The following is a 14,752-nucleotide window of genomic DNA, read 5'->3' as shown; positions in this document are numbered from 1 at the left end:
CCCCCCTTCCCCCCACCCCCCCTCCGAGCTGAAGCCTGCTGGCCTGCCAAGATTCCTTTCCTCTTTGGGGTGTGCGCAGGGGGTATCCTCATCCCGTTAGTATCTGCGACGCTTGTTAGGGCCAAAGTCACCCCCTGGGTTTCCTCTGTTGAAGGCCGGGGGGTTCCCTCCCATGGCTCCGAGCCCTTCCATCGCGCCGCCTTGGCCAAAGCGATCTGCGGGCGGCGGTGGGGTCTTGGAGTGAGAACAGGCAGGAAGAAAAACAAGGAAAAAAAGGGCAGTTAAAAGCCATTTGAGTCGATTCAAATTCTACCAGGATTCCACAATTCCAGATGACCTCGCTACAAACCTTCACCCCACCAAAAACATCCCCAAAGCAGGACTGACAGGACCCTTGTAGGACCAAGTCTCTTTCCTCAGGCACCTGGCAGTCAGGCACACCAGAGCATGGGTTGCACCATCTCACAGAGTAGTGCCCTGCCGTGGAGCCTGTCAGTAATGCAGTCTGGGAAAGGAGAACTTCCACGTTTCCACCACATTCCTTCACCCAAATGGCATGCAAAAGAGGAGCAGGACGCAGACACTACAGCCCATCACAACCCACGCACACACAATACTCCAATTCCAAAATAAGTCTGCAGCACTAGTCTTACTACTAGTCCTCTGATTTCCAGTCACAGAATCACAGAATCTTCTAGGTTGGAAGGGACCTTAAAGATCATCTTGTCCAACCATCAACCTAACTGACAAAAATAGACACCCACACAACAAACAAGGAGCATCATCACTAAACCAGACCTCCCAGCACTACATCAACCCGTCTTTTGAACACCTCCAGGGATGGGGCCTCAACCACCTCCCTGGGCAGCCCATTCCAAGGGCTGAGAACCCTTTCAGTGAAAAAATTTTTCCTAATATCCAGCCTGAACCTCCCCTGGCACAACTTGAGGCCATTTCCTCTTGTCCTGTCGCCTGTGACTTGAGAGAAGAGACCGACCCCCACCTCTCTACACCCTCCTTTCAGGGAGTTGGAGAGAGCAATAAGGTCTCCCCTCAGCCTCCTCTTCTCCAGTCCTTTGGCTCTCCCCTCTCTCCCAGCTGGGGCTTCTTCCTTCCAGCAGGAAGATGCTCAAAAGACAATTCAGGTTGGAAGGTACCTCAGGAGGTCTCTAGTCCAACCTCCTCAAAGTGGAGTTGGCTGTGAGGTCAAACTAGATTAGTCACAGCTTCATCCAGTTGGGTTTCGTAACATCCAAGACTGAGGAATGCACAACCTCTCTGGGCAATCACTGCTTCAATGTTCTCATGGTGGACATGGTACTTCCCTTGGGGAAGGTACTGGAAGCAACCACTGCCCCTCCCTTCCCCCCAGACTGGGGCTAAGTGACTGTGTAGGCAGAGCTGTTTTACACCAGGCTCCTGGGTTCCATTTATTCTTTGCCCACAGGCTTACAGCAATGATACATACATAGGTACATGCACATCATAATTGGTATCAGTACTGTAGATGACCCTGTGGTACTGCCTGGTTCTAAAGAACACACACTTAAAGTTCAGTAAAACTGTTAACGGGGGGTTTCCCAGGGCCCCCCAGTGCTCCCTTTGGCTGGCAGCGCAGGGGAGGCACTAGAGGGAACACAGCACCCCTTTCCTTTCCCTACAGATGAAAAATTCTGAGTAATCATGAACCTCTCCTGTAGGACACATCACAGAGAAGGGCACTGCAATCACTCCGAGCAGCTGGAACAAACATGCAAAGCCACTGCTCCCTGTGTGAATAAAAAGCTGGAATACTCGGCCCAGGTAACTCCAAAAACTGAGCATACGGGCAGGATAAACAGTTTCCAGAAAGACTATACATATTTCTTGCCATTGGAGAAACAGCTTATTGCTTTTCTGTTAAATGCTACTATTTCATCATATTGATCTGAGCTCACCTCCCCTTTCCATTCCCCTCTTCATCTTCCCCCTTGATTTCCTTGTGTAGTGTACATTCCCTTCACCTCAGCTGCTCCACTGTCCCCATCACTCAGGTACAAAAGCTTATAGCCAAATAAAACTGTTCTTTATGACAAAAACAAAAAGCTTATAGCCAAATAAAACTGTTCTTTATAACAAAACCAAATTTCTTTGATGTCGCAGGCACAACAGACCAAGAACTCTAAGTAGAAAATTGTTTATGAGACCAGTTGATAAAAACTGCTAAAGGAAGATGAACTTCTAGGACAACCCTGACCGTGACCGCTGCCGTTTCTGCTACTGCCTGGAAGCGGTGACGCTGAGAGGATGGATCCTCTCCCTGACAGATGCCACAGAAACCACACTCTATTGTAAGGCTCTGCAGTAAAGCTGAAAACTAAACACAAAAAATTCAAGAAGGCAAATATCTAAGCATAACCTCCACTGATTCTTTGCTCTTTACTTCCTAAGCAAATTAGCTGAACTCACGTTAGCGTACTTATTAATACCATCCTCATTTTACCCTATTAGCATAGGGGATAATTGTTTTGAAAGCTGGTGATGTACAGAACATTCCTGAAAGCTTGGCTTTATGCCAGCAAAAAACCTACTCTCAAAGCACTCTCATTCAACGAAGTGCTTCCCGTTGTGCCATTTAAAAAACAAGCATATATTATTGCTAAGATTCTTTTAACAAATGTTTTAGCACTATCTGTCTTGGAAGTAAAGGAAGTAGTTATTAGATTTGGCTCAATCTCCTGAAAATTACCAACTAGTCTCCAGGCAAGATTAACAGCAGGAGTTAAGCAACAGGTCTAGGTAGACAAACAAGCTTCAACTTCAGCAGCATAGTGCTTAACAATGGAAAAAACCCCATAATCTGCATTTCAAAGGTGTGCACAAAAACCAGATGGAGATACATTACCATTCCCATGGCTCCATCAGGTATCATAGCTCCTGGACCAGTTGCAGGAGGGGCGGCAGCCGGGACGTTGGTACCACCCATAGCTCCTCTATTGTTCATGCCAATGGTACCTGGAAAAGAAAAGTGAAGACTAGTCCTGGCAGACACAGTGACTGGGGTCTACTCATCACCCCAGAGCCACAGACACCTGGAGAGCTCCCTGCAGCCTTCTATGCAGTGACAGACTCCTGTCTACCAACTAGCTTTGCACTATTAGGTCAAGACAAACTGATCTTGAATTCCAGGATTATCTGAAACTACAGCAGGCTCTAACACCACCTTCATTAACCACTAAGACCCCGTTACCTTTTCACTTGCTCTTGTACATGCAGCCTGAAACTCTAAATCACATAGTCAAAATATAGAAATACAGTAATGAGGATTATTTCCTGGGTTCAGGGTCCAGGTCTATATGACATATCAGCCTCTGTAGCTTCTGAAACACCTATAGCCCCAACAGCAACTTCAACCAAGTCTTTTCCTTACTGAGCTGAGTCTGTCACAGCTGTGCAGCACTGCCTCACACCCCAGCTGTGTTATGTTTCCTGTTACACGTGTGCTTCCTGTCACTGAACTGGGAGAAGATTACTATGACTGAGTTTCTGAAACAGAAGCCAATAAAATAAGACTACTCAATAAACGTAGAGATTTTGTAAAGGGGGAAAGGCACATGCATAGCAACAAAGATGGCCACCTCTTACCTCCCATACCCATCTGTCCCATTCGCATGTCTGGTGGCTCCCTCTGGAAGAAGAGACACTCATTTCAAATGATAAAAATTCAGGCTTTTAAAAAATGTCATTATACAAATTCATTGAGTTCTGGGGTTTAACCACTGAAAGCTGTGTAGAAATGTCATTCCCAGGGTAAATTTCAATAGAAGATCTGAGCTACCTTCACAGGATTAACTGCTGAACAAACATTCTGAAAGACTGGTTTTTCACAATCCCAGTAAAACATCCAGCAGCAAAGCTACGTGTGCAGATTTTACCAAACAGCAGCAAAAAGAGGTATCTGATATCTGGATGGAAAGATCTGCTGAGCAGCAAGTAACACATTAGATGGAATTAGTTTTACTACTTCCTCAGCATAGCTAAGAAGCTTTTCCTGCTGAAAGGAATGCAAGCTTACACAAAGACCCAGCACTGGGTCACTTGCATTAAAATACTGGTCAGTAAGTTGGATTTCTCTTTTATTAACTGATCACAGGGACACACTGCAGATCTCCTGCGCTGCAAAGCTAGGAGCACCTCCTCGCTTCAGTGAGGGGACTACTTGGAACTGAAGATTTTACTTCATCTATGGTCTCAGTGCCACTATTATGAAAGCACTATTATTTAGAGAAATCAGGGTAACATTCACACATTTAGGTCAGTCGCGTGGTTTTGGCCCTTTTCATTTGACATATTTTGTTTAGCAACCAATTTTTCACCAGGATACACAAACACTTGCCACCCAGTTGCGTCGCTGCCATTACACCACCTGGAGAGCACTGCAGCTGCCCCCACAACACAACGCTGAGGGGACGGGAAAGGAACTGTAAGATGGTTCTTTACTGAACTAGAGATCACAGAATCACAGAATCTTCTAGGTTGGAAGGGACCTTAAAGATCATCTTGTCCAACCGTCAACCTCACTGACAAATAGATACTGCTATTAGAAGGAAGGTTACCACAACATTTAACATTACAAGAAAATACTTGACCAATGGACTTTTAAGTACAAGCAATTACCACGCCTGCAGCAGTGCCTCAATTAGGGATCATTTCATCTAGGCATGACTAAGAGAGACTGCAGGCTAGGGATAGAGCCGGCATATGACCCTAAGTGGCTGCTGCAGCAGTACTCCAGGACAGTATGTCTTTGTTACTGTGAGAATAAAATTAGCATATATTCTTCTGAACACCAAGACAGCTAGCATGGGTCCTACATGAACAGCAGCGGGACAGAAACTGGGGTATTTTATATTTTCTAGACTAAACTGTATCAAGATTGTAGGGAGTCAATAATTCAGGACAGAACGCACTAAAGATGTGGAGTTCCTCAACGAACAAGTTAAGCAATCCCAGAAAGCCCTGTGCTGTGGAAGGGCAAAAAAAACCCTCTAATGTCAGTGTCCAGATGTAATGGGAAGGTAGAAGCACTCATACCGCATCAGCAAAATTCCCTTTAAAGCCTTCCTGCTGGCGTCTCATCATCTCTTCTTGCTGCCTTCTCATTTCCTCTTCACGACGCCTGCGTTCTTCCTCTTGCCTGCAAAGAAGGTCCAAGGATGCTCAGCCCAACATACACCAACCATTTGCATCACAGTGTTGCAGTGCTGCCTAACAGGTCTTGTTTGGAAACCAACAACTTTAAGAACGCTATTTTGCTGAGGCTGTAAAATATTAAGTATCTCATGATGAAAACAGAAACATGTATGCACACCAAGACATTTCTAACGTGTTCAATTTTAAGTAGTTCATTATAAAACCCAACATGAGCACATACATGTCTCTTGAGAAGCAACTGAGGGAGCTGGGGGTGTTCAGCCTTGGAGAAAATGAGGCTGAGGGGAGACCTTCTCGCTCTCTCCAGCTCCCTGAAAGGAGGATGTAGCCAGGGGGGGTCGGGCTCTTCTCCCAAGGAACAGGCAACGGGAGGAAAGGAAATGGCCTCAAGTTGCCCCAGAGGAGTTTAGGATGGAGATTGGGAAAAATTTCTTCACTGAAAGGTGAAGGTTATCAAGCAACGGAAGAGGCTGCCCAGGGAAGTGGTGGAGTCCCCATCCCTGGAGGTATTTAAAAGACAGTAGATGTGGTGCTGAGGGACATCGTTAGTGGTGGACTTGGCAGTGTTGGGTTGATGGTTGGACTCAATGATCTTAAAGGTCTCTTCCAACCTAAATGATTCTCTGCACACAGCAGCTGCTAAATACACGCTGACTACACGCAATATAGTGCATACAAGCCAGACAGTTCTCAAGCCTCTTCTATTACAGAAATACCCTGGAGATTGTCCCAGAGCTTCTCAAAATGATGCCAAGACAAGGAAGAGCTGGAATGGAAAGAGATATCTGAGACTAAGTCAACCCGTGAACAAAAAGAATGGGGTTTCCTAGCCTGCAGCCCCAAAGCCATGGAATCATGGCAAAGATTCTGATTTTTCCATCTGCCTTGGTCAAGGAGCTAAAGAGAGACACAGAACTGTAAGAACCCACGTACGAATCTGCGGAAGAAACTCCTAACTCTTCCATCTTAAACCAACCGTACATTCATCCCTATGAATAAAAAGACCCAAAATAACAGCCATGCTTTAGGTAGTAATTAAATTGTCACAGTGAACAATTAAGTGCACTGAAGAAGCGTTTCATTCCGCAATATTATGGATTCACAGCATTTCATAACCCGCTCCCTTACCTCAGTTCCAACTGTTTACGTTTTTGTACTTCTTGGTTATGCAATTCCTCCATTCTCCTCAGCTCTTCCTGGCGTCTCATTAAATCTGTAAAAGACAACAGCAAAAACCACAATCAAACTCATCTCCCATGTCACCTCCTATCAGTTCCTGAACGAGAACCGTAACACGCAAGAGAATAAGAGCCTCCAGCAATAGAGGAACATCTCTCCGTTCGTTTGCCGCTACTGTGCTTGGTTACAAGCAAGGCAGCCACACCACAGCTCGCCTTCTGGCCACTCTGCTGAGCCACCTGCCCCTGGATGTGGCATCAGGACCTTCCCATCCTGTATCTGTCTCTGATGGGTACCTTGCCGCATGAGCATAACTTGGTGCTCATGGCGAGCTGCTTCCATTTCCATTTCCAGCTTCTCTCGAGCTTCCTTGATGTTGCGGTCTACTTGTTCCTGCTGCTGCTTCTCCATTTCTATTAGAGCCTTCCAACGCATGGCGTATTCATACTCAAAGCTGCCAGGCTGTGCAAATCGAGGAGGCTGCTCACGCTCCCTGTCAAACAAGGAAGAGCTGGTGAATGCTTCAACAGAGCGAGGAGGAACCAAAAAAAAAAAAATACATTTGTGTGTCAAATGCAACGGCAGATCCTTTTAACAGTTAGAAATGCATTTCTTAGTGCAACAAGTAAGGAACCACTTTGTCTTCTAGTTTCTCAAAAATAGCTATGCCCAAGATACCAGTTTGTCTGCTCCTCAGGAATCATCCTATTGAAAGGAGAAACTTAGGCAGAATCCTTCCGCAGGATTAATTCTACATGGAAACCACGTCCCGTTCTGCTCCATAACAAGCAATGACATTGCTTTCATAAGACACCAAAAGATTCTGGGTAAAGACATTTAGAAATACTCCTGAAAGAAACGGGCTTTGCTCCTGCTTCACACCTTACTGACAGATCCACTCCAGAAACAAACACTGCCCAAACACATGTGTTTATGTCACTAATCTCTGCAGCTGGAGCAGGTGACTATCCCCAGTGCAGACTCCCAGCTCCTGGAGCCTTCATCTTCCTTCATTGAAAAATTCATGAGCTCACGTGGTTTCCTAACTCCCACAGCTCAGATCATGTGATATGTACTTACACTGGGAAGCCCTCAAAGACTTATACCTGGATAGCTCTACAACCTCCTAATGCTATTCACACCCTTCCCTAAATTTTCACTATGGACTCAAATCCATTTCCTCTACAGACTCCCAGTAATACTTAGAGCAAGTAACTTAAGTCTTCGCTTCAGCTTCTCATCTGAGCAAGGGGATCTCATGTTATCTCAACCTGACACAGTGTTTTATTCCAACAACTGAAAGAGACTTATGAAAAATAGGCGGAGGCTGCCTGTCTTATCCAGTAGCATGGATCCAAAACCACTGCCTCCTTTCAGCTAACCATGGCAAGAGAACAGTATATGCAATTCTCTTTCCAGAGTCAGGTCACGTTTACAGAAAAAAAGAGGACCTCGAGCCACCCTCCTAACACTGAGGCACTAGTCAATGTGCTAGTCCCACAGGCAGTCTCGTCTCCCGTCGCACGGCAGGCACCTACTTGTGATATTGCTGGTTTTTGATGACTAGTTTCTCCGGTAGTCCCTCTTCATCATCATACTGATCCATGGGTTCCACAGTGACAGGCCGAGGGAATCTGCAAAGAAAAGATGAGGCGCTCTCACAAAAATTCAAGAATGAGCTTGCAATGTAGGAAAGCATGTGTACTGTGTCTGAACTTATAAAATACTGCTTGTAGCACTGCTCAAAGAAATTCAGAGCAGCTGGGGATCTCAAGCAAAGTGAAACCAGAAATCACCTCGAGCACTTTCTTTCTAGAACAGGAGCTGAACTGTTAATCAAAATCCTTATTGAATCCAAACCAAAATTGTACTGCAAGAATACTTGCAATTACTGGTTCAAATTAGCAGCTTAACTGGAATTTGACATCTTCCAGTAGGATCTATTCAGTGTGAAGCCTTGTAATCCCTAGAGTCTGTTTTTTCTCCCTTTCCTCCCTTGCTGTGTGGCCAATCATGAGCTGCACAAGTCCTTGTGTGCCTTTTTAGAGCTGCCTAAAATGAGGAGTAACTACAGTGGTCCCCACTGGAGGTTACTGGCTGTACCCTTCAGTCACAGTCTCCTGGTTAAGACCAGTCCATGCCATTATTGCTGAGCAGCAGTGCTCTGTAAGCACCTGATGGGCCCCGTCTGAATTTACTCCCACAAGAAACCCACTGGTGCACTTCACACCACAGACACCGCACACGCGTGCTTCTGTCCTCCTGCCTTATGTGTGCAGAAGAAAATATTTAACAGAAGCATCCCTTAACTCTGAATTAGGTCCCTACCACAGCTCTGACACCGCTCATCCTCAGCACCAAGCAGCACCACAACCTAGGTGTGGGGGGGTGGAGGGGTGCTCCAGGAAAGCTGGGGAGGGACTCTTGGTCAGGGAGAGGAGCCACGGGATGAGGGGAAAGGGTTTGACACTGAAAGAGGGGAGATTGAGATGAGATCTGGGGAAGAACTTCTTTGCTGTGAGGGTGGTGAGAGCCTGGCCCAGGTTGCCCAGAGAAGCTGTGGCTGCCCCATCCCTGGAGGGGTTCAAGGCCAGGCTGGATGGGGCTTGGAGCAACCTGGGCTGGTGGGAGGTGTCCCTGCCCAGGGCAGGGGTGGGACTGGGTGGTTTTTAAGGTCCCTTCCAACCCAAACCATTCTATGATTCTAGGAGCTTCTCATGCGCTCCTCAACCCCATTTGCCAGAGCTGGGGAAATGGCAGAGAAATGACCCCGCTACACCCAGCACTGAGCTGTGCCCAACCCCAGCAGGAAGGCAGGAAACAAGAGGCTAAAATCCCTCTCCTCAGCTGAAGAGCCACAATGTAGCTTTTCATTTCAATGGGACATATTCCATTATTACTAGCCTTATTTTCCAGCGTGAACCCATTCCAACCAGTTTATCTAGCTGTTACTACCACGAACTAGAACAAACCAGAACAAATTTAATCAGAACCAAACCATAACTAGAAATAAGCAGCATACTGGTTTGCTGTCCTTGATAGCATAATCTAATACATTGGTTGGATGTTACCCTCAGGTGCTCTCAGTTATACACTAGAAGCGATCAGTTTCGCATGACCACTTTTAAAAATTTATTTTCATGGTTCTTTCAGACACAGGCTTCTGAATCAGCAAACGCTCTCTAACAGCAATTCTCCTGCAGAGTGCTACACACCATGCTGGTTAACCCCAAAGAGTCTCAGAGAAAAACAGATATTAAAAACAAAACCCAGAACACCTGCTTTTTGAAACTGAACGCTTTTGTGTACAGCTGTGCCATATGCAGGCCTCCAAGAAAAAAAAAACAACAAGATAAGTGAGAAGCACAAAACTTATAAAGTTTCCTTAGAAATTAGCAATATACCCCCAAGTTCAGCAAGTATTCTATTCACAAATTCTAGGTGCATCCATACAAAAATCTACAGCAAATTTTATTTCCAAGAGATCAAAAACGGCTCCCTCTTAGTAGCTGAACAACAAGCCGTGCTCTGTGGAATGCATCTAGAATTAGTCATTTACTTGAGCAAGTTCACGTAATTATTCAAGAGCATGCTTTGTTGCCTTATGATGTTCAAATACAAGGAACCCAGTTTATTATGGCAAAAACTCCAAACAAACCCACCTACCTGACCAGCCTCTCTGACAGATCTCGTGCCCGCAGCGGCTGGTCAGCGTTTCACCCCGGCAGTGCAAGCTGCTGAGGAGAGTCCCCTTCCAAGACTCCTCTCTGAAGCAACCCAGAGTGCACAGTTACCACACTTGAGTTTTCTTTCCAACAAATTATATGGATGGTCTCTGTAATAGCTCCTGCTTCTTAAAGGCTGCTTTAATTGCCTTAAGAAGGCTTTATCGAGAGAGAGCTTCTCAGGAAGTTTTATGTACTTACCCCACTATCAGCTTCCCAGAAGAAAGTTTCTGTAAGCACCTGATGGTTTCTGTAAGACCTGAGTTTCAGCAGACTCACTCTTGTTGAAACAAAGCTCCCCGGCCAAATCACCTACCACCTCCTACCCCACATCTCATCTGTCCCATCCCAGCGTTAAGAAACACTGCTCACGAGCCAATTCCACCCATCAACCTGCACACACACCAGTAGAGCACTTCTTGCCCTCCACACTTACGTAGTTAGCAGGAAAGACCCATCACTACATCTATCCAGGGCTTTCCTAGCAGCAGGCTTCCCTGAGAACTCCACAATGCCTTTCCCAGAGGATCGTCCTCTGTCATCCACAATAACCACAGCCCTTTCCACCTGGCCAAACACTGAGAAGGCTTCCTCCAGGAGCTCATTGGACACAAACTGAGGCAGGTTCCTGACTGTCAGCGATGCGCTGTGGCACGCAAAACGCACTCTGAGCTGCTTCCCACGTAGAGGCATGTTGTCTAGTTCCACCTTTGCAATCTCTGCCAGAGTGCGAGTTTCCTGAAGATAAAAAAAGTTATCATTAAAACTCTCAATGCAGCACAGAATCAGCCAGTTGCAGTTGTAACAGTCACAAGCCTATTTCCCCTGAACAAGTGCTTCACAGAGAGGAAGAAATAATCCTCCCCACGGCATGGTAAAAAGTGTCCTAACAAACCGCAGCTCTACTCTGTTATCAATGATTCTAGCTGAATAAGCACGTGCAGAGCTTGTGGGGGAAACAAAAATAAAATAAATCAAATATACCAGGCCTAAGCTTAATCCAACAGCCAGTACAAACTAAATAATCATTATCTATCAGAGATAATTAAATCAAGGCTACAAAGCATGCCTTTAAAAAAAAAATACATAAAAAGATTTAAAAAAATAAACCAAGATTCCACTATTAGTTCAAGGCTACAAAGCATGCCTTTAAAAAAAACACATAAAAAGATTTAAAAAAAATAAACCGAGATTCCACTATTAGCTATGTCTGATAAGTGTGAAAAGAAATGCTGATTGTATGCCATCCATGAAAGACATCCTGTGCCAGTTTCACACCTTTCCACTCATTTAAGTCACTACCAAGCAGTTACACTACAGCAAAGCACACCAGTCTTTGGTGTGGGAACCTCACACTCCATCCACTCCCCTTGGGACTTTCAGAAAGGTAGCACCTGAGACAGTGAAGTCTGAGAACCATTGCTCCATGTTGGTAGCTACCTCCCTCCTAGCCACACTTCAGTGTGATCATCTAGAGACCCCCTACTTCAAGAACATGGATCACTCCAGTAATACTGCATGACAACCTGCATTCACACAAATGCCATGTTCATGCCCTTCCCGCAAATGGAACCCCACCTTGTCTATAATAGTGCTATGTTCCTGTTTCTTTCTGTTTTCTACCAATTGACTTTAGAATAATAACTTTATCAGGCGTCTCATAAATCCTGCCTGAATTCAGATTCCTTTTCATAACAAGCTCTAGACAAATAACCTGTCAAAGCTGATCCCGTAATTCCAGGTTACTCAACAGCAGGCCTAATTAGCAAGATACCTGAACATCTACTGCTTCCAATTAGCAATACTCCTCCAGGGTGCGGGACCACTACAAAATCACCCCAAAGGTAGCACGTCAACTCACCAGCCTGATAAAGCCAAAGCCTTTGTCCTTGTGTATGAAGACTTCACCTGCCTTGCCATACTTCTCAAATAACTTTCTCATCTCTTCTTCTGTAATATCTGGGGGCAGATTCCCCACAAACAGGCGGCTTCTTTGCGTGAAGGTCTTTTCACCGGGTTTCCGGAAATTCTTCAGGTCAATAGTCAGGCCTTCATCTGAGGGGAATAAGGTACACAGCTGCTCTACAGTTGGGGGGATAAATTCTATTAGGTTTCATCACAGTGAACACAAAAAAGCATAGGACAATATAGGTAACACCACCCATTCACCTGGGTCTCAAACCTCTCCAGCCATCTCTCCAGCAACAAGGGGATTTTATTTCAGAAGGGGCCCCTTATTCTTTTTAAAGAAAACATGTGCTTGGCCCTCAGTGTTCATTAACACCAGTCTAGAACTGGAGAAAAGAAGCACACTGCAGCTTGAAATAAAGTGAGGGATTTCACTCAATTTTTTGAGATCCGGTCATGATGACTGGCCCGCAACAAAAACACCTGTAGTCACAATACAGGACTTTGCTATTACAACCTGAATAATTATTGAAAAGCCACAATTTGGCCAGCAACCAGATTTTTACTCAAAAAAACCCCCAAAACCAACCCTAAAACAAAACTAACCCCAGATGTTTAGAAAAAATATGCAAAGGAGTGGAAATTTTGTCCAGACAGGTAACATTTGAGATAGCTGTCATTCTGAGGTGGGATTTGGGTTCTAGAGTCTTGGGTTCCCAGCTGAAGAGAAGGCTGGAATGGTGAAAATAGTGAAAAAAAAAAACACACCCCAAACCAGCCATAGAGGTGAGACCCCAGAAAAATTACAAATTTCATTACAAAAATCTATATTCAGTAAGTGATGCTATACCTAAGGCTAACAAACAGCGTTGTAAGAATATTCTCAAATCCCCACATGCATATATATACAGTCTTTAACTCTTAATTCAGCAAGAGTCCAGCACGATCCTGGAAGCTCTGCCATACACAGGGATGGCTTTATCACCACTTTACCCTCCTGTGTCCCATTTCCTTAAACGTATAAGGGACTTCCCAAACACAGGACAGCAAGCCATTGAGAGCAGTTCCTTTGCTTTGCAGAGGACACACACCTCATGGCCACATGTAGGAGATCACCTACAAACATAAGCAGCTTGATTCAGGCTACGCGTGGCACTAACCAGGAAAGGCTATTCATGCAAAGACAATGCATGCAAAACATGAAAGGACAACTCTTTTATATTATTCAAGCACACCCCTGTCGCTAACACTAAAAAAAACCCCCAAAAATATAAGCCTAACAGTATATCTATAAAATAGCAGAGATAGTAAACCATCTACTTCACACAGCAACGGTGCTTAAGTGAAGCGTTTTGTCTTGTGAACTTCTTCACACAGGCACCAGAAGTCTTTGGGGATCAACCGTGAGGCTTGTGAATACATTGGGAGGGACTCGTGGCAGAGTTGCTCCACTACCACTGCTCTGCTTTCAGTAGATCCACTCAAAGGAACCTGAGATACGGTCGCTCACTATAAGCTGATCCCTGGGAAAACCCCACAAAGCAGTCTGTGTTGCATTGTTTCCAACCTGACTCCACCGTGACTTCTATACGCTTTTGCTTTTAACAGCCAAAGCATCCGAATAATAAAAATAAATTAAAAATTCTAATCTAACAAAAGCACTTCTTCAAAGCCTCGCCACCGCGCTTCTACACGATCAAGTTAGACTGCTTAAAGCCCCCGAAGCCATTGATGTGTGTTGTCTGGGCTCACAAGCACCCCCTCTGTATCCCAAGGAACAGCACTACCATCCACCCTGGTTAGGAACAAGCCCGGAAACATGCCAGATCAGAGTAAGATTGACTGCTAAAATATTAAGTAAAGCTGCGCATCTCCTGGTGTCTCTCATGGAAAAACTTAGTCTTAACAGGTTACTACAGGATCGCTGTAAAAATGTTCGTGCTGCAACTGTATCTTTACAGACAGCAAATTTATTTTGCTCTGACTTAATAAAACCTGTATGGAGAAGCCATCTGGTACGGTTGGGGAAAAAGGGAAATAGAGTCAGCGGCAAACGGGCCGTCTTATGTCTGCAAGGTTTACAGCAACACCCTTAAAGGTTCAGCGGCTTCCAAACTCTTGGAGTGAGCTTTCCTTGAGAACTTGAGACAAAGACGGAATCTCTGCACCACTGCCCGCTTTCGGGAACACAAAAAAACCCTTACAACTCCCAGTCAAACCTACGGGAGCCGCGAGAATCTTTTGAGGAGACTGGGGAACAAAAAACCCCAAACAACCCAACGTGAAAACCCCGCCGCGGTTCAAACCACAGTCTCCAACAACGGGAAAACCCGATCGCTGCAGGCGGACAGCGAAGGGCCTGAGTTTTTATTGCTTTTAAATGGAAAGAGCGGGTTCGGCTCGCTCCCCCCGGGGCCGGTTGTCCCCGCAGGGGCCAGCAGCCACCCAGGAACCCACGTCCACCACCCCCCACCCCCCACTCCCGGTTCCCCCGCAGCGAGGCCGGTCGCTCGACGCCTACCCGGAGCGGGGCCGGGCGGGCCCCCGCGGCGGGCCCGGGACTCACTCTGGCTGTTGGCCTGCTGCCCGTTGGCGGGGACGGAGGGCGGCGGGTGCTGCTGGTGCTGGTGCTGCTTCCGCGGAGCGTGGTTCTGCTTCTCCATGTTGAAGCCCTTGTTGCCCTGCATCTTCCCCACCTGCGGGCACACACCGAGGGTCGGCCGCGGCCCGGAGCTCGACGCCGGCTC

The 14,752-nt window shown here is 46.0% G+C and overlaps 1 protein-coding gene across 4 annotated transcripts; it reads right to left on the bottom strand.

The window, feature by feature from the left end:
* Positions 1-8: 8 nt before the first annotated feature.
* Positions 9-14,752, bottom strand: NONO (non-POU domain containing, octamer-binding). Of its 4 annotated transcripts, none has more exons than XM_014963142.1 (10): positions 14,527-14,744; positions 11,959-12,179; positions 10,534-10,835; positions 7,911-8,006; positions 6,669-6,865; positions 6,322-6,406; positions 5,074-5,176; positions 3,625-3,667; positions 2,885-2,994; positions 9-234 (listed from the first exon to the last, which is right to left on the bottom strand). In XM_014963142.1, the coding sequence occupies exons 1-10, from the start codon at positions 14,690-14,692 to the stop codon at positions 97-99; spliced, it is 1,461 nt and encodes a 486-aa protein (XP_014818628.1). In that variant the 5' UTR covers positions 14,693-14,744; the 3' UTR covers positions 9-96. The 4 variants fall into 4 exon arrangements, with proteins under 4 accessions (XP_014818628.1, XP_014818631.1, XP_014818630.1 ...); XM_014963145.1 differs by having other exon boundaries at positions 31-234; positions 11,959-12,152; positions 14,572-14,752; XM_014963144.1 differs by having other exon boundaries at positions 31-234; positions 14,572-14,745.

This window comes from Calidris pugnax, unplaced genomic scaffold (assembly GCF_001431845.1).
Source record: "Calidris pugnax isolate Ruff unplaced genomic scaffold, ASM143184v1 scaffold294, whole genome shotgun sequence".
Taxonomy (NCBI): domain Eukaryota; kingdom Metazoa; phylum Chordata; class Aves; order Charadriiformes; family Scolopacidae; genus Calidris; species Calidris pugnax.
Note: the sequence above shows the minus strand (reverse complement) of the source record. Positions and strands in the feature narration are given on the sequence as shown.